The sequence below is a fragment of the Triticum urartu genome, chromosome 1A (genome assembly GCF_056163025.1).
Source record: "Triticum urartu cultivar PI428250 chromosome 1A, HENAU_Tu73, whole genome shotgun sequence".
NCBI lineage: Eukaryota > Viridiplantae > Streptophyta > Magnoliopsida > Poales > Poaceae > Triticum > Triticum urartu.
In genome coordinates this window covers 30,130,759-30,151,196 of record NC_141873.1, presented here as the reverse complement: position 1 = coordinate 30,151,196, position 20,438 = coordinate 30,130,759, and the positions used below count along the sequence as shown (strand labels likewise).

At 43.2% G+C, this 20,438-nt stretch overlaps 2 protein-coding genes and 1 pseudogene across 4 annotated transcripts; 2 read left to right on the top strand and 1 right to left on the bottom strand.

Moving 5' to 3' along the window:
• The first annotated feature begins 1,627 nt into the window (after positions 1 to 1,627).
• LOC125532622 (uncharacterized) lies at positions 1,628 to 3,298 on the top strand (annotated as a pseudogene). The gene is made up of 2 exons (XR_015610955.1): positions 1,628 to 3,096; positions 3,183 to 3,298. The product of XR_015610955.1 is annotated as an uncharacterized LOC125532622 (transcript).
• Positions 3,299 to 15,278: 11,980 nt separating this feature from the next.
• Positions 15,279 to 17,805, top strand: LOC125544051 (uncharacterized). The gene is made up of 4 exons (XM_048707592.2): positions 15,279 to 15,679; positions 15,915 to 16,301; positions 17,054 to 17,319; positions 17,408 to 17,805. Exons 2-4 carry the CDS (start codon positions 15,957 to 15,959, stop codon positions 17,574 to 17,576), a joined length of 780 nt encoding a protein of 259 aa, XP_048563549.1. The 5' UTR covers positions 15,279 to 15,679; positions 15,915 to 15,956; the 3' UTR covers positions 17,577 to 17,805.
• A 514-nt stretch (positions 17,806 to 18,319) lies between these two features.
• Positions 18,320 to 20,438, bottom strand: LOC125544061 (actin-depolymerizing factor 7). Of its 2 annotated transcripts, XM_048707611.2 has the most exons (4): positions 20,252 to 20,400; positions 19,286 to 19,399; positions 18,753 to 19,018; positions 18,320 to 18,655 (listed from the first exon to the last, which is right to left on the bottom strand). In XM_048707611.2, exons 3-4 carry the CDS (start codon positions 18,998 to 19,000, stop codon positions 18,505 to 18,507), a joined length of 399 nt encoding a protein of 132 aa, XP_048563568.1. In that variant the 5' UTR covers positions 19,001 to 19,018; positions 19,286 to 19,399; positions 20,252 to 20,400; the 3' UTR covers positions 18,320 to 18,504. The 2 variants fall into 2 exon arrangements, with proteins under 2 accessions (XP_048563568.1, XP_048563558.1); XM_048707601.2 differs by lacking the exon at positions 19,286 to 19,399 and having other exon boundaries at positions 20,252 to 20,438.

Here is a 20,438-nt window from a genome sequence, read left to right as displayed (position 1 = left end):
CCCAGCCCAACACACTCACCACAGGACTCCAACTCGCCCGATGGCCAGTTCGCAATTGCAGACCTAGCGAGTAGCAAGCAGCAGTCACGCACGCGCAGGCAGGTGAGTCCGCCGCCGCCGCCCGCCCCGTCGCCCCCCTCCCCCCGGCCTCCGCCACTCGCCCGCGCCACTCGCCCGTCCGGTTGTTGCTCCTGCTCCGCGCCTCCGCCGCCGTCCCCTTGCTGGCCCTGCTGTTGCTCCGTTGGTCGCCGGCTCCAGGCCTCGCCCGCTCTGCTCCGGCCTCTCCTGGCTCCTGGTCTGCTGGATTGGTAATGGTGCTGTTGTTGACTGTTGCTGCTGGACAAAATTGGCTGTTGTTGACTGTTGCTGCTGGACAAAATTGGCTGTTGTTGACTGCTGTTGTTGAATGTTGATAGAAATTTTTGATCTGTTGTTGCCTGTTGTATTTGAATGTGAATGTTATTGCTACTGTTAATATCAATTTCATAGCCAGTTCTTTGTGAATGTTGTTGTTGGCCTGTTGCTGTTGGCCTGAACTGAATATCAATTTCATTTCATTTTGTAGAATAAAAGATGAAGAGGTATTTTTCATCCGTGGCAGCAACAGAAGTGTCTACACCCGGGGTTTTAGCCGGAGGAAATGAAGGGGCTGTGAGGAGTGAAGCAACTCCAGAAAATGAAACCAATGCAGAAATGGGACCACCTCCTTTGACTTCAAACAACCCGCCTTCAATCTCAACTCGAGAAAGTAATATTCCAGATTCTGCTCGTGGTCAACTGAGGGGAGGTGATATTCAACCTGATATGGGTCCATGCCAACCAGCTGGGCATAAATTTAAATAAGAAACTAGAGGAACATCTTTGAAAAAGAGATCCTTTCAAGCTAAATGGTTCGATAAGCATTCCGATTGGTTGGAATATAGTGTTGCTAAGGAGGCGGCCTTTGGTTTCTATTGCTTTCTTTTTAAGCAACCTCGAGCAGAAAACTATGGTGTTGAGGCATTCACAACAGTAGGGTTTAAAAATTGGAAGGATGGACTTAGTATTATTGATACACATGTTGGTAAACATTACAGTGCTCACAATAAAGCTAGACAACAATATGTGGCATTCAAAAATCAAAGGCAATCCATGGTAAATGTGCTCGATCGTGGCACCAAAAAGAGCGAAGAAGAATATAGAGCTCGTCTTGTCATTATTTTGGGTGTTATCAGATTTCTTCTATTACAAGCTCTTGCTTTTCGTGATCATGATGAAAGCTTGAGCTCAAAGAATAGGGGAATTTTTTTGGAGATGATGATTTGGTATAGGGAGAAGGATTCAAATGCTAAGACTTTGCTTGATAGTGCGGGTGGGAACCATTTGATGACTTCACATGGGATACAATTGCAACTGTGTCAAGCTTGTGCAGAAGAGACCACCAAAGCAATTATTGATGACATTGGAGATATAAATTTTTCTTTACTTGTTGATGAGTCGAGAGATGCATCAATAAAGGAGCAAATGGCTATGTTTTTAAGGTTAGTAACTTTGTATCTTTTATGTTAGTTGTTGTTTTGTTCCTTACTGATAGTAGTACTGTAGTATCTAATTGTTGGTTTCTCGTGCTTCTTTGTGTTATGTAGGTATGTCGATAAAACATGGGTATGCGATTGAGAGGTTCATTGGGATTTAAGCATGTTGGTGACACAAGGGCAGCTTCTCTAAAAGCAGCTTTGGATGGTATGTTTCTTAAACATGGCTTGTCTATGTCTAAATTGAGAGGGCAAGGGTACGATGGAGCTTCTAACATGACAGGACAATTTTGTGGGTTGCAAAGGTTGATACTAGATGAAAATCCTTATGCATTTTATTCATTGCTTTGCCCATCAGTTGCAGTTAGTGGTTGTTGCTGTTGCCAAGTGTTGTTCCTCTGTATTGGATTTCTTTAACCACGTAACTTTGATTGTCAACACCGTCAATGCTTCTTGTAAGAGACATGATGAACTAGCCCAAGAACAACATGATAATATTGTGAGTCAATTGGAGTTTGGGGAAATTTTTTCAGGAAGAGGGAAAAACCAAGCAACCAATCTTGTAAGACCTGGGGATACACGGTGGGGCACACATCATAAAACTTTGTGTCGGTTTATTGAGATGTGGACATCTGTTTTGCATGTATTAGAGAACATTCATGATGATGCAGAAAATTTAACACAAAGAACCACAGCGGGTGGCTTGATATCTCAGATGGAAAGTTTTGAATTTGTTTTCATATTGCATGTTATGATCAAACTATTGGGCAAGCCTAATGAGTTGTCACAATGTTTGCAAAGGAAAGATCAAAACATAGTTCTAGCAGTGAGTTTGATTGGGATCACATTGCGGCAACTTCAAAATATAAGAGATAATGGTTGGGATCAGCTCTTGAAGGACACAACTGACTTTTGTGTCAAACATAACATTATATTGCCTAACATGGATGATACAATACCCGCTCGGGGTCGTTCAAGGGGCCGTGGTGGTCAAATGGTAACCTTCTATCAACGCTTCAGATATGAAATATTCAATGTTCTGCTTGACCAAACAATTACTGAGTTAAATAACCGCTTTGCTGAAAGATCTACTCAATTGTTGAGATGCATTGCTTGTCTTGATCCAAGGAACTCATTTGCTAATTTTGATGAAGACAAACTTGTTCGACTTGCTCAGATGTTTGCTGATGACTTCTCCATATATGAGATTTCTTTTGTCCTTAGAAACCAACTTGAAAACTTCATTGCTGATGTGAGAGCTGATTCAAGTTTTGTTAGTTGTAATGACCTTGGTAGTCTTGCTGTGAAGATGGTTCAAACTGATAGACACATGGTTTTTCCTTTGGTATATCATCTTATTGAGTTGGCATTGATTTTGCCTGTTGCAACCGCATCAGTGGAAAGAGATTTCTCAGCAGTATTATCAAGACTGAGTTGAGGAATAAGATGTGTGATGATTGGTTGAATTATTCCATGGTGTGCAATATTGAGCGAGAAATTTTTGCAAAGGTTGATGATGATGCTATTATATATCGCTTTCAAGCCTATAGATTTCGCAAAGGAACTTTACCTCCTCGTAGTAGTAAGTTTTCAACTTTGTACAATGATAATTGTTTCACTTCATGTTTATGTCTTCTCTCATGAAATTTTGCTTCTAATTTCTCTAAGGTGTTGGCTCTTCTTCCACCGTTGATCAAGTTATGGAAGACACTGATGAAGCAGCAAACCATTGATTTGGTACTCTTTGTACTGCACGTACTGTTTGTAGTTCTTGTCATCTTTTTATCTATTTTGTTGTATCTTTAAGCATTGAGTTTAAATTCTAAATTTTTGGTGCAATTGAGCCATATTTGAGGTATTCTTTTGAGGTAGTTGTAGCTTGATGGATTTTAAGTTTTTCTCTCGCGATAAAAAAAATTTTTGGGCCCGGGGCTTGCTCTAATCCTGGATCCGCCACTGAGCCCAATCAACAATCCAATTGCAAGTTAGTTTAACCAAAGTAATAGGGTCATTGACCTTTTTTATCACGAAAAATCATATCATTTTGACATTTCCAAATAGCCCACATAATTGCCGAGATCCCAACCAACACAAGTTTTCTTTCTTCCAGAGTGATTTTTTAATCTAGGGACCCAGACAATCGTCAACTCCAATCGGAGTTGTCTTTAGATTGAAAGAACATTTTATTAGACTCCACAATAACCTAGCAGCAGAACAAGAAAAAAAATAGATGATCTATGGTCTCATCTTGACCACGGTATACACAACTCTGACTTCCTTTTCATCCTTTTTTAGCTAGATTATCTTTGGTCAGTATACTGATCCTAGCAATAAGCCAGATAAACATCTTGATCTTTGCTAGAACTTTAATCTTCCACAGAAATTTATGTGAGAAACCAACCTATGTCTTAATCAGATGGAGATAAAAAAGATCTCACTGAGAATTGTCTGTTGGCCGTCAACATCCATAATGGCCGATCCTTGCCGTCATGCATTCTCACCTCCTCACACCTAACTCTCAAACTGTCCCACATAATTCGTTTGTCCTCAGTCAAATTCCTCCTGAATTTAAACCCTTCCCATCCCATGTTAATGGCCTGGGCCACCGAGATGTCATGGTTTAGGCTAATGAAGTACAGACTCGGGTAGGCCTTTTTTAAAGGTTTAGATCCCACCCACCAATCTCCGCGCCGCTTTATATATGAAGTAACATTATCAAACTGATACAAGTTGATAAAGAGACTCTCTTACAAAGCAGATCAAAGTTAAAACAAGAGTACTACACTCTTTCGGGTTTAAAAGTCCGTCGGGCCATGATTGCACGCCCATCATTCTAAGTTCGCTCATAATATGTTTCGTGTTTGTTCATTGGGTTTAGTTGGGGCAACGCCCGCTGATTGGGCGATTACTTAGCTAGGGTAGGGACGTCGCACACAGGCGCGAGGGGTGAGGCTGCATACGGGAATTAATTGCTTTGGCGATTTAAAAAGGGCCTTCCTCTCTATCTTATGCACCGTTGGTCTATGTGACGAGCATTGCACGTGGAATTAATTTCTCTTTTGTAATTTCCCCAAGTTAATCTTTCGCACTGGGCTCAAAGTTGAGTTAATTACGATTTTGATACTATATAAACTTGCATTCATTAACCCTACAACTTGCGTTTCGGGTACATCCAAGTACATTTCGGTCATTTGCCAGGCAGTCTCTGTTAAATTCTGCACGCCAGATGGCCCACAATCCATACCTGCGCATGGGGCACACCTGTTAGTGGCAAAGATAGAAATACAAATACATCAAAAAAAATAATGTGTGCCCACTGGCATTCGAAATCGACACGTTACCTACCACACTCCCAGCAGCAGCCACTGTACCAGCTGTTACTTTTCCTTTATTGTTGCAGATAGACATTTACTAGCTGTTACTTTCCTATATTGTTTCAGATAGACATTTATCTTCAATGGCTAGGAAACAATTGATTGAAAGTCAAAATAGGCGTCACAAGCGGGTTTGGGGAATATGTTTTTCTCCCTTTTAGTTTTATTCTACAAGGACTGGAAAAGCCAGTTTTTGAAAGAAAAACACAGATTTTCTGCCATTATTTCGGTCAATTTTTTCAAACGAATGTTAAATTCAATTTTATTTTTAGTGTAAACATATATTCCTTTTAACCCCATATATGACAAGTTGTGCCTCCTGTTGTAGTGGTCAGCTTGACTTATTTTATTAGGAGGGGTGCCGGTTCATGGCATCGCTAAGGCATTATCATGACATTGCCCATCTTTTTTTATAAAAAGGTCAGGTTTATGCAAGATGGTTATCACCTGGAAGAAAGTTGTTATGTGAAAACATATGCATATGATATCTATTTGGCAATATCTGGCCCTTTAAATTGAAATCAAATGAATTTTTGAATGATATCAAAGACATTTGAGGCTCACTAGAATTCTTGGTAACTGGTCGACCAGGAAAAAAAAGGGATATGAGAGACCCACACATTCAGTAAATCCCATGACATAAACATTTTGGATTACCCTGCACAAAAATATACACATTCAAGGTTTCAGATCAATTTACAAGATATCCTATATAAATGGCAGTATGCATGTACTTATGAGAAACGACAGATGGTGCAATGCCTAACACCTATAGCTTGTCATGTGATGTTGCTGGTTTGATTCATGCTGACTACACTTCTTTTTGCTGAGTTTTAGTTTTTTGAATTTTTGATTTATTTTTTAAACATGATTAAATTTTGAGAACAGAAACATTTTTTGAAACTACTGAACATTTATTGAATTTGTGAACAAATTTTAACAATCTGATTTTTTTTCAATTTCAATTTTTTTAAAAGAAGTGAACACCTTTTGAAATTAGAATGTTTTGGTAATTTCTTAAGATTTGTGAAAAATTCTGAACAATATTTGAAAACAGCAATAGTTGTTGAAAATTTGAACAAATTTGAAAAATATGGATAATTTGAAAATTTTAAATATTTGTTGGAAAAGAAAAATAAACTTGAAATAAAACTTAGAAAGGAAAGAAAAGAAGAAGTAAACAAAAAATAAAAAGCATCAAATGAAAGAAAAAGCAGATAAGACAGAAAAGAAGAAAAAACAGATAAAAACGAAAAAAAATGAAAGAAACAGAAAACCTGGTTCAGGTCTTCTAAAAGTTCCCAAAACCAAAAATCCCGGCTCGGAACCTCAAAGAAGGTTCCCAAAACCAGGATCACAGAAATGCTTAATGGGCCGGCCTACTCAGATCGTGGAAATTTTAAAAGTCCATTGGGCCATGATCGTAGAAATACAAATATAGCAAAAAGAAGAATTTGTGCCCACTGGCATTCGAAATCGACATGTTACCTACCACACTCCTAGCGGCAGCCACTGCACCAGCTGTTACTTTCCTTTATTGTTTCAGATAGGCATTTATCTTAGATGGCTAGGAAACAATTGATTGAAAGTCAAAATAGGCGTCGCACGAGGGTTTGTGCAATATATTTTTCTCCCTTTTGGTTTTATTCCGCAAGGACTGGAAAAGCCAGCTTTTGAAAGAAAAGCCCGGATTTTCCGCCATTTTTTGGTCAATTTTTTCAAACGCATGGTGAATTCAATTTTATTTTTAGTGTAAACATATATTCCTTTTAACCTCATATATTACAAGTTGTGTCTCCTGCTGTAGTGGTCAGCTTGACTTATTTTATTTTTACTTTCCTATATAAACGGCAGTATGCATGTACTTATGAGAAACGGTAGATGTTGCAGTGGCTAACACCTATAGCTTGTTGTCTGACTTTGTTGGTTTGATTCATGCCGACTGCACTTCTTTTTGCTGAGCTTTAGTTCTTAATTTCTAATTTTTTAAACATGATCAAATTTTGAGAAAAGAATCATTTTTTAAAACTATAGAACATTTATTGAATTTTTCGGGAATTTCTTCAGATTAGTGAAAAAATTTGAACAAATTTTGAAAACAGCAATAGTTATTGAAAAATTGAATAAATTTACTTTTTTTTGAATATTTCGAAAATTTCTCAATATTGGTTCAAGAAGAAAAATAAACTTGTAAAAAAATTAAAAGGAAAGAAAAGAAGAAGTAAACAAAAAAACATAAAATGAAAGAAAAAGAAGAAAGTAGAGAAAAGAAGAAAAAACAGATAAAAATGAAAGAAACAGAAAACCTGGTTCAGGTCTTCAAAAAGTTCCCAAAACAAGAAAACCCTGCTCGGAACCTCATAGAAGGTTTCTAAAACATGGATCTCAGAAACGCTTAATGGACCGGCCTACTCAGAACGCTTGGCCTACTCAGATCGCAGAAATGCTTAATGGGCCCTCAAAACCAGGATTGCAGAAATGTAGAAAAAACCATGAATTCAAGAAAAGTTGGTGAATTTTCAAAAAAAAAGAATTTGTTTTGAGGAAATACAGATGAAGTTTGAAGATGCTTCCCCAAATAGGAAAACTCTATTCACAGCTTGATACATGAAATATTTTCAAATTCATGAACTTTTCAGAAACTGAAGAGACCTTTTTGAAATACGTCATTTTAAAAACAATTAATGAACTTTTTTCAACTTTGTGTCCTTTTCAATTTAGGCGGACATTTTTTTGTAAATCCATTGGAAAACTTTGATTGTTTTCAATTGACGAACTTTTTCAAATCTATCAACATTTCTCCGATTCATGAACTGTTTTATAAAATCCATAAACATTGTTTTACTTGTAAAAACTCTTTTTTTTCTTCATATTTTGTGTTTTTTAATTATTTTTGAACATTTTATAGAAAACTAAGTATAAGGGCAGATAATGGTCAAACTGACAATCAACGATTGCCCTGAAGGAATCAACCAATATTTTTTGGGGGTAACGAACCAACTAGTCTTTTTAGGCTACGAACCTTGTCAGCTAGCGACCAAGCAATATGAGAGTATCTCTAGCCGCGCTCTCAAAAAGTCTTCCCAAACGATTTTTTCGCACAGGCGCAGAAAAATCGGTCCAGTCGCGTTTCTAGGAGCCCGATTTTCGCCGGCCTAGGCCGAAATTAGCGCCGGTGGACCCAAGCCGAACCCGGCGCGCTGGGGCGCTCGGGGACGCCGGGGCGAGCGGTTTTGGCGCGAAAGAGCTGCGGCCCCGCCGCGTCAGCGACACCGCGCGTCGTCTTCCCCCACGCCTCGATTTTTCGCGGGGAATCAATGGCAAGGCTGCCGCCGGTCAGCCTTACCATTGATTCCTCACGGGCGGCGCTGACGCACCTCGAGGGCGGCAACCACCCGCCGTTGGCGTACCCCTCGACGAGGGCGGCCGCCACGGCCACGGCTCACCGCCGACGCGATGGGCAATGGTTGCCCAGGAGGTTTGGCGCCTCCTCTTCTTCCTCCTCATCACGCTCTTCTTCGCACTCCTCCGGCTCTCCGGCGCTGCTCGGCGTCAAGGCCGAGCCCGCGGCGGAGACGCCGCTCGGCCGGCGCACTCGCATCGCCAGCATCGTCATCAACGAGGGCGGCCGGCGCGCCTCCTCATCGGCTCCTCCTCTGCGCTTCTTCAAGCCCAAGACGGAGCCGGGGCTCGCGGCGGTGAAGACGGAGCCGGGCCTCCTCCCCGCGGTGAAGACGGAGCACGGCGGCGACGTCGAGCTCGACGACAACGCGGCCTGGAATGGGCACGCGCGGACTCTCTTAAGATGGCGAGGGAGCGCCAGTGCGCCGCTGGGGCCGCGACGAAGAAGGCGTCACCGTCATCGAGGATAGCGACGACGACGGCGCGCCGCCGCCACCAGTTCGCGTTGGCGACGCCGGTCAGGGGTCCACCAGGGACGGCCACGTCAAGAAGGAGAAGCCCGACGACAACAACGGCGGCTACTCCACGTTCAACCAGTTTCTTTTTTAATTAGACATATTATATAATAAAAATCCGTGGCTATTATGTAATATATGCCGAACTTCGCCGAACTTTGCTATATTTTTACCTTTTTTGAACGTGCTTGTGGTGGTCCTGGGACGGGCGGCTGGGGAACAACTCGTCCTCAGGCCGATCTTTTGCGACGGCTCATCCTCAGACAACGATTTTTGACGCCCCCCTAAGAAAGCAAATGCTGAAGATGGTCTAATGAACCCCGCTAGCATGACCCAGCGAGCGGCTTTAGAGCGGGGCTCGTTGGCTTCAACACGAGCGCTAAATGGCGATTTGGGCGCCTTAAGTGCTGACTAGAAGCACTCTATTTAATTACGCTTTTGATATATAAATTCGGGTCTTTTCAAGTTTTTATATTGGAGAGCAATGTGGATAATGGGAGACATGTAATGATTGGGCGTTAATATGTGTCGCCCGTTCTGAGTAGGACGCTTGCGTCGCCCACATGCAACTTCCACTAGTAGAAAAAAAGTCTTTTGTCCCAGTCTAGAGGGCCTTTAGTCCCGATTCTGGAACCAGTACTAAAGGGTCGTTCCTAAAGCCTCCCCTTTAGTCCCGGTTTTTACACGAACCGGGACTAAAGGCCGTCCACGTGGCCGCTGACTGGAGCTCCAACTTTAGTCCCGGTTGTTAACACCAACCGGGATTTTTTTAAAAGTTTTGATTTTTTTTTCGAATTTCAAATTTGTGAATTATTTTCCAATTTAATCTCTAATCACCCTCATCACTACTCAATTAAACCTCTAATTTTTAATCACCCCTCATCATTTTAAATCATCTAACTTCCCGGCCGATCATCCATTCTCTCACTACTCCAGCCTGAGCACGCTTAACTTTCGGGTTCTATTCTTCCTCGTTTCCAAGTCTGCACTTGTTGTTTTCCTGACAATAGTATGATGTCAATCCTATTAACCCTCAGGAGTTTAGCTTGAGCATGAAGTGACACTTTCACTGTTTGAGTTTGAAACTATTATTTTAAAAAACAATAATTATTTAGTAACACTCATATTTCTTAAATAAGTAGTTTGACCATAGTTTGACCACAATTTGACCAGATTTGACCAAAATTCAAAAAAATAAAATAATTATTTAATAACACTAATATTCTTGAATAATTATGTAGTAACACTAATATTTCTTGAATAGGTAGTTTGACCACAGTTTGACCAGATTTGACCAAAATTCTAAAAAAAACTGAAATTTGAGCATAACTATTTTCCCTTTTAGAATTGGAGGATTTTAAAAAATTGCAAACAGGCCGTAGGCAGTCAAAATCAGATGCGGATTTTTGTGCTGAACATTTTGATATATTATACGTTTTTTTCGACATCGTATGCAAAAGTTATAGCCGTTTTACTTTTTCATGACACTTTTTTGCAAAACATGTCCAAATTTAAGTTTTTTAATTTTCCTAACTAGTAAATGTAGTAATATAACTACATCTTGAAGGATTTTATTTTTTGAAGTTTTTATCATTTTCTTTTGCTTTTTACAAAACCGAAAAGGCGATCCATGGGGGGGTGGGGGGTGGGGGTAGAGTTTGAAAACCGGGACTAAATGACTCATTTGAACCGAGACTAATGCCTTTAGCCGCACGAACCGGGACCAATGCTCACATTAGTCCTGGTTCGTGACTGAATCAGGACTAATGGGCTTACCTGGCCCGAATGAAAGCTCTGTTTTCTACTAGTGTCCCTATGGGTTGGACTAGAGTACAAAGGGAAACTCCTCTAGCAAGCGATGGTGGGTTAAATTTGATCGAGGGTTAGGTTATTTTTTGTTATTTTTCCATTTGATTTTTTTATTTTTGTTGTTTTAAATTTAATTGAAAAAATATTTACAAACTGTTTTCAAATTCGTGAATGTTTTATTAATATTGTGAGCTTGTTTACAATTCGTGATTTTGTTTTTGAAATTTGTGAAGTTTAAAACTATTTGTCAAGATAAAACTGTTGTTATTGTTATTATTTAACGGTGGCTTATAGAATGGTGCACTTGTGTTTATGTAATGCATTTGCGACATTTTATAAATGTATGACTATTGACTGCTATAGAATTCCTTGAAAATGTTACATAGATATTTTTTGATGCGGAGACCAAGCTCGACAAGAAGCGGATGCATGCCACCCGACACGTCCTCTCCGAGTACGGCAACATATCCAACGCGTGCGTCCTCTTCATTTTGGACGAGATGCGTAAGCACTCGGCCGAGGAAGGCCACGCCACCACTGGGGAGGGCTTGGATTGGGGCGTGCTCTTCGGCTTCGGCCCTGGCCTCACCATCGAGACCGTCGTGCTCCACAGCGTCCCCATCACCAGCCCATGAGGACAGTGTCGACCAACAAGGCCCATCATTGGGATAGTTTGTCGATCACGGATTTGACCGCTTCAGTTTTCTTTCCTCACTTTGGCATAATTAATGACTTTTCTATTTGTCGGTGTGTTTTTATGTGTGTTGATGTTTTTTTTGCGTTTATGTGTGTTGATATTGATTGTGTGCTTCCTAGCTATGCAGAGATCGGGTATGTATTTATTGTGTTTTGTATCTACTTGATGCTTCACGGGTCAATAAAATTTATCCTTTGTCCAAAAACAACATGTCCGAATTACAACTGTACGGTTTCATGTTAAGTGTGTGATTGTGGTTTTAAAAAACGGAAGCATGTAATCCTAAGTCGATTGAGAATTAACAATTTTTAGCTCGATGCATGCCTTAGACTACCCATAGTAGGAGTAACATAGATAGTAATATCACACTTATTTAGACAAAATAGATGATGTGTCATGTAATTAATGAAGAAAGATATGCATGTGGTAACATAGCTAGTTACTGTAACATCACACATATCAAAAAAAGATGAGTCTATAACTTAATAAATAAAGTGACGCATGACACAACACATATATTATTACCCATTGTGGAAGTGGTAACATAAAGTAGTAACATATGCATGTTACTGCTCTAAGTTACTCCCCGTTGTGACTAGTCTTATGGTTTGTATATACACCTTTGTTCTTTTTCCTCATTTCGGGATTGCTAAACTGCTATTGTTGTTTATTCTAACTTTTTGGCTTTGGTCTACTGGCTGGAGACAGTCTTTGTGGATGCGCTTTTGACCCTGTGGCGTGAGCGTCGTGGCATTTCTTGGCAAATCCGAATTTGAATCTTGTGGGCGGTATTAATCATTTTGATTACTCCCTCCATTCCTTTATATAAGGCTATTATCAAAAAAATATTTTACATCAATACAAGGTCATTAACAGTAATCGAGGTAAAAATTAATGATGTTTTCTTGTACTAGTAACTTTTTAATACTTACATGCATATAGTCATAATGACACTCAACCACTTCCTTCCCATTCATTCGTTGCATGCTTGTGGTGTATTAATGAACCCGGTTAATGGAAAGAAAATTTGACTTGCAAAGGAGTCATTAAATTTTATCTTGGTACCTGTAATATGAGTTTGTGGCCTTGTATAAGGGAATGGAGGGAGTATCAAAGATTGATCTAAATTTAGGGTCCCACATCTTTTTCCTTAATTAAAATACCCCGGGGCTCCTCTCCCCTTGATTCCCCTCTAGAGACAATCTGCTAAATTGATTAAGCTTTTTGATTATTAGCTATGGGTACCTTTTGCAAAGATTACGTTCAAATGCCTCCGTGACGACACGTATGAGGCAACACATGTGCACCACTCCACTTGTCGTCACCAAAGAGTTTTGGTGGACAAATCTAGGATGTGTGGGTGTTTTATATAATACATATTTTTTATATTCAAATTTCAATCTGAAATATCTTTCGATCCAAGCATCCAAAATTTATGATTTTTTTTCATTGTTGCATCCACCACATCAGTATCATAGAAACTAGATCCAAGTTGATAGATTTCGATGAACTTTTTTCGATGCAGCTTCTACTTCCCATGATAATGTACTTATACTTCCCACGTAGTGTACTAGTACTCCTCTTGGTAGTGCATTTGTACTCACCCACGTCTAGTGCACCTATGATGCCGCTTGCATGCCCCCCTCTCCCCACACGCGGAGGGTACCCATATGTGTTAAGTCCTCCTATAAAAATGCATTGAACCACACCGATGTAGTGCAATCATGCAATTCCGGCGACGAACCATGCAATCACCTCCTCCTAGATTTTCTGAGAGCTTCGCCACTTTATGCCCTAAAAGCAGATACCAATTTGAAAAGTCCATAAAGACCAGGTCATTGCACTATACTCGTACCCATATTATGCATAGAATGTTCATGTGAGCCAGTTCACCACAGACCAATCGATTCAAAGTCACAACCAGTCTAAATTGAAAGCATCAGAGACAAGACTCCAAAGTTGTTGTGCTACACCACCACAACCAAAAGACAGACGGCGAGTAGGTTCAGTTGGAGCGCGGCAACAAAGACATGAAAAGATCATCCACATTCATGCCCTTAGCCAGGAGCATCGGGTTACAAACTGTGAGTAGTAACACTCTTGACGCTCTCCACTAAATTAAACCACCCAGGCATCTACCCATGATGGGGCATCCCAAATGCGTGACACTAGTTAGGTTCCCTTCTCCCGCTATGATGCACAAATTCTAGAACCTGCGTGGGTGCGTGGGCAAACAACAATGCCCAAACCACACATCGTCTCAAACCCGTGCTCCCTCTGTTTACAAACACAAGATATTCCAACTACGTGCAGACTAAAATGAGCGAATACACATAAACATAACGAAATACGCCTGTATACATTCGAATCAGGAAAAGTTGCTGTAGAACATCTTATAATTTTTTTTGAGTCTAAACATGCTTTACTTTATTCAGCCAACAAGTTCATAGGTATACAATTGAGGTCTGGTGGATCTATGAGCTACAAATGGCGTCCATGACCCAGACCCAAAGCATGTCTAGCGAGGCTATGTGCCTCTATATTAGTCTCTCTTCTTTCAAAAGTGAAGGTACAAAGCTGGAACGTTGTGGATTCTCTAATATTTCCCTAACGACCGAACCGTACTCTCCTCCAGTGTTGTTCGCGATGTCCTGGATAACCCCCTTGCAGTCGGATACTATTAACACGTGCGTAGCACCGAGATCATTGGCCAGTGCCAGACCTTCACGACATGCCAGAGCCTCAAGAATTGCTGGGTCAGATATGCCCCTGCACCGTATAGCTGAAGCGTCCAGAAACATACCAGTTGAGTCCCTGCAAACTGCACTGAAAGCACCTCCGTTTACCTGACGTGCCACAGCCCCATCCACTTTTATCTTCACACACCCAGGTGGCGGTGGGCTCCATGCCTCATGTTGATGCTGCTGCTGCATAGGCCCTGTCCGTGAAGGAGATTCTTGGGTTTGCAATCCTTCAACTCTCTTAGATATTTCATGATGAAATTATGTGTCACTTGGGGACTCTGGAATATGTGCTCATGCAATGCCTGTCTCTTTGCAAACCAGATCGACCAGAGGGTGACAACTGTCTGGGTGAACTCTTCACTTGATAGCATGTCATGCAGTGCAAACGCCCACCTTTTTGCGCCGGGTTCAACAGTACTGTTGAGTGCTTCGACCAGATCATGATCTTGGAGAGCCCAGACACATCTCGCGACACTGCAATGAAGTAGAGAGTGTTGCCAAGAATCTTCAGCATCGCAGAGTCCGCAGCACGTAGTTGTGGACATGTTTCTCTCACGAAGAAGGTCCGCAGTCGGGATGGATTGCTAGGCAAGCCTTCATAGAAAGATTTTGACCTTCGAGGGTATATCTATATTCCATAGTCTCGTCCATGCCTTGTGTTCGCCTGCTGTGTCCGACGACCCAGACCTTCCCTCGAGCCAAGCCTCACGTCTCAACTTTGTGTCAACGAGCATTCGGTAGGCCGATCGAATTGAGAAGGTTCCGTTCTTTTCATGCACCCACGACCAGAAAGTCCTCTATTTTGTCTTGTGCATAGAGGAATTGACAGAATGGTTTGAGCATCAGTAGGAAGAAACACTTCCTCACTAGTGTCCCGATCCCGCTCTGCCCCCGGCAAGATCAACTCCCCGACGTGCTCTGGCGGGTTGGGCACCCTGCTTACTATTGGTCGCATATTGGCCGGGTGTAGAACATCTTATAATGAGCCCAGGGCCGGTCACCGGGTCCTGGCGGGCCGCGGGCTCTTGGAGGGATATAAACAGAGCCCAACTCGCTTCCAAAACAGGGCCGAATCCGATACAAACAAGGAGGCCCGATCCCCCGCAGATCCATTCCCCGGGGCGCACGCGGAAGCCGACAAGCCGGCCACCACACGTGTCCCCCCCTTATCCACACCGCTCTCCCTCACTCCCCCTCCGCCACTATTTATAAGCTCCCCCGAGAAGACTTGACTTCCATTCGCGACGGCACAAGCAAGAAGAGAGAAAAAAAAATCCCCAATCCCTCCGCCCACCCACTCACCACTGCTCCTCGCCCTCCCCTCCCAGATCTGCCGGGCACGGCCCTCGCCGGCGGCGTTGGGTCCGCGATGCCTCGGACGGCGCGGGGGGCCTCGCCCCTGCTCCGCGACGACGCCGCCCTCCCCGTCCCCTCCGCGCTCTGCTGCTCCCACCGCCTCAAGCCCTGGTCTTGGCACCCCAACATCCACTCCTCCTAGCGCGCCGTCCCCTCCCCTTCCCCCTCCCCTTCCTTGCTCCTCTCATCGCTGGACTTCTCTCCTTCTCGTCACTGTCGACTGCCCTGCCTCTGCTCGTGGGATTGGATCGCCGGCGCCGGGACCGGGGTACGCCGCCGACCGACCGACCCCCTCTCTTTTAACCTCGCCGAATCTGGCGCAGACCTGCATCCAGTGATAGCACTGTCGATCTTTTTAATTAGCACTGCTGTTTAACGTTCGTTTAGGATCTACTGCTAGGGCTCTTAATCTGAGCAGGGACGAAAAACAGAGCTAGCTGCTAGTTTAGTGGATCCTTAATCAGTCAGCTCACGATGGCCTTGTGGTTGTTTGATGGACGCAGGTGTGTGCCTTGTGGTTGCTGTTCTAGGACGCCGGTTTCTTGATGGATGGTCAATCCTGTGATCTTGGGAGTGTGCCAGCAGTGGCATCTGATGGTGCGGGTGCCTCTTCTGCTGTCGCCGGTGGCACCGACATTTCTCCAGGGAAGCAGTCTGCCCTGGATAGAGCTTCGGGGCAGGGGGAGAATGCAGATTGTTCAGTGGAGGCTGGAATGTGTGCAGGTTTCTCCAAGCCGGTTGGCTTGGGGTTGAAGAAGGACCTCCAGAAGTGCGCAACGTTTCCTTCATCGTCATCTGCCGCTGAGGCCGAACCGGAGGACTCATGCTGTGATGCCGATGATGACGCGCCGAAGGACGCGCACACTTACCAGCGCTCTGTGTCCTTGCCTGTGAGTAACTTGTGCTGTGTGTTATCATTTGCCAAAAGATCCACAAGTAGTATCATGCTTTTGATCCATTTCCTACTATACTACTAGTAGACATGAACATCTAGTCTGTTGTGTCAGTCATTGTGATCATGATTTTAAAATCTAGCAGCTATCCAGGTTTTAAGCTAGGTAATGATATGCTGAACTACTGAAACAACTATCCAGGTTTCTGACCTGTCATCACATTCTTTGGAGGCTCAAGGCTTAATGCTTAGGGATTTATAAGAGTGTTGATTAATTTATGGCTTCTTTGTTGTATTTGTTTGAGCATTATAAACCATGTGTTGATATTTTAGTGTGGAAAGGTATAGATAGCATGTTGCTTACTGTGTATAATTTCACAAACTGCATGTAATGCAATAGGTCGGTCTGTTCTTTCCGTTACAAGGAAGTAACAGCAAGTATGACACCGCAAGACAATAATACAATGTTGACCTGCATAAATCGTTGTGTTCGTTTCTGCAGTTGTGGTATTGCTAAACAACTGGGGTATGCTTTACAATTGTCGGTTATAGTCATTGATTTGGAAGTGTATATACAACCAGAATCGCTTTTCGTTCACGTGAACCAACTCACTAATTATCAACCCCATGTTGATAAGTTACATGTGCTCCATGGAACATCATTTGTCGGCAAGCCAGAAATAGTTTTGTTGCTATTAATATTGCGTAATGAGGAAACTAACCAACCTCTTCCTTTTCTTGTCTCCGCAGCCAACTGTGAAGCTCATCCCTGCTATCAAAGGAAGCCGCCAAAAGAATGGGATTCCTTTACCAGCAGAGGATCGCCACATCAAATGGGCGGCCGACGTGTATGACCCCCCTGTTTCATCCGTTTCTCATTCTGTGAACAACAGTTACCAGCGGCGGCCAAAGCCTCGTAAGAAGGACAAGACCAAACAGAAAGAGAAGCGGAAGGCCAGGAACAAGAAAAAAACCAACAACGCTGCCCAGAATCCAGCTGTGCTCCAGACTCCTGGGTAAGATCGCTAGAACTTCTCCTGCTGTTAACTTCCCACACCAACCTGTAGACGAAGTTTGTTGATCTGTGGACCTTGTGTTTTCCAGACTGGAAGACCTTGGCACCTCCATTGGTAGCGAGGCCCAAGCCGATCCTGGCAAAGTTGAGACCGAGATGTTGGACTATGGCATCAGCAGCCAAGAGGTGAAATGCGGAACCAGCTTCCTGCTCGAGTCGGCTGCTAAAATGCATTTCTCCACCGCCGAGGCCTCCTGAAACGCCCGCGGGATCTCTGTTATGTAAATAGGATGGCTGTACATAAATAAATCATGTGTGTTGTTATCACCATGTACCTCCCATTGCACGTGATGTGCTAGAGAACTTCTGCCCTAGCGTTATTTCGTAGCAATCGCTTGAATTTTGGACTAGTTTGTGTATGTAACTATGTATGTTCTGCTGGACAAAACTACCATCAATCTATTACTACACAACAGTTGCTGCCTTATCTAAAGATTCGCTGGTCGTGGCCAGTTCTCCATAGTAGTTATGTTTAAAACTGATCTGCTGGAGGCAGTGTTCAAAATCAGTATTTATCAGAACACCATTATCCCCCCTGCCCAATCCATCTTTAGATGAATGTTCAAGTAAAAACATTTGAAATCATTGCATCCTGATGCATGTCTACATACAAATGTTGCAAATCATCCCCATGAAACTTGGCATTTGATGTTTAACCTAGGTTACCGTCATTTGCCAGTTTGAAATTCACTCCTGTCAGTGAGATGCTTCTTTTGCAAAATCAGTTAGATACTTGAAGCAGAGGATGAGGCATGCTAATAGGAACTTCTGAATTGGATTTATCATCAAAATGTGTTGCATAATAAGCCTCAGTGGGCATCATTAGTTTCAAGAACCAGTGATCCTAGTATGAAAGCTCACAACAAGAATCTACCAAAATTTTACCATGAAGATGCAACTGATCTTAGCAGGTAAGAAGGGGGGATATCAGGACCCACGAATCAACAACCAGAAAGGATACATTTGTCGTCGCACCAGTCACAGCTTACATCTTCCTTAGGTGGTACATACTGGCAACTCAATCACAATTGCCTCATGGTAAACAGCTCATGACCAGCCTCGGCGAGCGCGCTAAATCCTCATCAGAGGCTCATACTTAAGGTAAGCAGCAGCACGGCCATGGTGCTCAGTTGGCACGGCCTTGGATCACATCAAAGCCGACCTCGGTCGGGTCTGTCGCCTGCAGCTCCACCTGGATGCCGTCGAGCTCCCTCTTGAACCTCTCCTTGGAGCTCGCGTAGATCATCTTGCTCCTCACGCGTGCCGTGTCAGGAGACCTGCATAGACATTCAGAATGAATCGGTTGTTACTACACAGTTGCACGTTGTGAAGAGTGAGCGGTGAATCGAAGAACAGATGGGAGGCATCACTGACCATGCGACGAAGAATATCTTGCTCTTCTGGCAGTTCTCCTCGGTGACAAAGTCGTAGTCGAATATCGCGTATCTGCATTCATTGGTGGGGAGGCTGGCGGCGAAGTCCTCATAGTTCAGGGCAGGCTCGCCGACTTTCTCCACAACAACCATCTTCTTCTTATCGTCTATCTTGTAGATGATGAAGCGGTGGGTTCGCTTCGCCTTCAGCTCCAGGAACTTGAGCTTGCATTCGTCGTCCACAGCCATGCCTGACGCAGCGTTCGCCTACAGTAAAAGCGCAGGACAGTTAGCCATGATACTAAGTAATCACTCTTTGTGCACTTGTAACAGAGTACATCTGGAATAAATGTTACGAGGACAGCTGATTAACAGGTGGTGCTGCTGCAACATGGCAACTACTCCCTCCGTTCCGAATTACTTGTCTTAGATTTGTCTAGATACGGAGGTATCTAGCACTAAAATAAGTCTAGATACATCCGTATCTAGACAAATCTAAGACAAGTAATTTAGAACGGAGGGAGTACAAATTACCTGCACCTTTCTAAAGAGTGAGATTAGGTGTAGTTGGTTGCCAGTAGCAATCGTCTGAACCAAACCGATTCATTGCAAACGCCTGTCAGGACCGAGCCAATTCGTCGCAAACGCCTGTCAGGATAGTGGCTTTCAAACAAACGGAATTCCACTAAATGGGACTGTTCAGTGCGTCTGAACCTCAGCTGGTGGAACATCAGCATGTCACAAGGTAATAAAGCGATTTGCAGGTCCACATCCAACAATGATATGATTAAAGATAACGAGTGTACAACAGTCATGACCAAGGACCATAAATCATGTTGATGCTCAATGCAATGAGATTTCTCCTCTTGCATCTTCGACAAAATAATCTCGTTTCAATGTTTTTTTTTCCTTTTCAAAAAGGAAGGTCGCCATTCCTTTTAGGGAAGCAACAACGAGCACTAATGTGCATCATGGAGTTGTTGACAGGCTATTCGCAGATCGAAAGATCCATAAGAGATCCCAGTTGCAAGCTTTCCATATCTCATCACTGAACATTGACAAACTACAGATGGAACCATTAAACTACATGACTCCACCAATAATAAAATCTACAGGTTGGCCATCTAATTTCCTAATCCTGACGACGTCACGTGTCGGTGTCACCGACAACCGAACAGCATCTCTAGAAACTAAAGCGCCACCATTAACAATTCAGGGACCGAAATAACTAATGAGGGCATGTGTCTCCGTCCATCTAAAGCTTAAAAGCTCAATCTGGAAACTCAATCTACAGAAAACAAAAAAGACCTTAAAGAAAGCTCTTGCTGCACCAGACGAATCCGAGGCCAAACTTTTTCAGTTCAGTTAACCGCTACCCCGCATGCTCGTTCCAGGACGCCAAATCGATCTACGGCGTGCGGAGAGCAGGCGGATGGGCACTGTGCGCGACGGCAGAAGCAAGATTAACCAAGAACGGAGGAACGGATGGGCTTATGTTACCATGTCGGAGGCCTCGGAGAGGTTAGCGACGACCCCGCGAGGGAGGAGGAGACGGATTCGGTGGCTTCTTCCTCGCCCTACTCGCTCCCTGCTCTCTCTTTTTCGGCTGCGGCGGCTGCTGGGGGAGGGGGGTTGGGTGGTGGGAGGAGGGGGGCGGTGTGGTGGTGGTATTTGTGTGAGGGAGTCG

Coding starts and splice junctions, on each gene's coding strand:
- LOC125544051 (XM_048707592.2), top strand. CDS start 15,957: ATGGATGGTCAATCCTGTGATCTTGGGAGTGTGCCAGCAGTGGCATCT. Junction 16,302..17,053: donor AGCGCTCTGTGTCCTTGCCT/GTGAGTAACTTG, acceptor TTGTCTCCGCAG/CCAACTGTGAAGCTCATCCC. Junction 17,320..17,407: donor GCTGTGCTCCAGACTCCTGG/GTAAGATCGCTA, acceptor TGTGTTTTCCAG/ACTGGAAGACCTTGGCACCT.
- LOC125544061 (XM_048707601.2), bottom strand. Junction 18,656..18,752: donor AAGATATTCTTCGTCGCATG/GTCAGTGATGCC, acceptor ATGTCTATGCAG/GTCTCCTGACACGGCACGCG.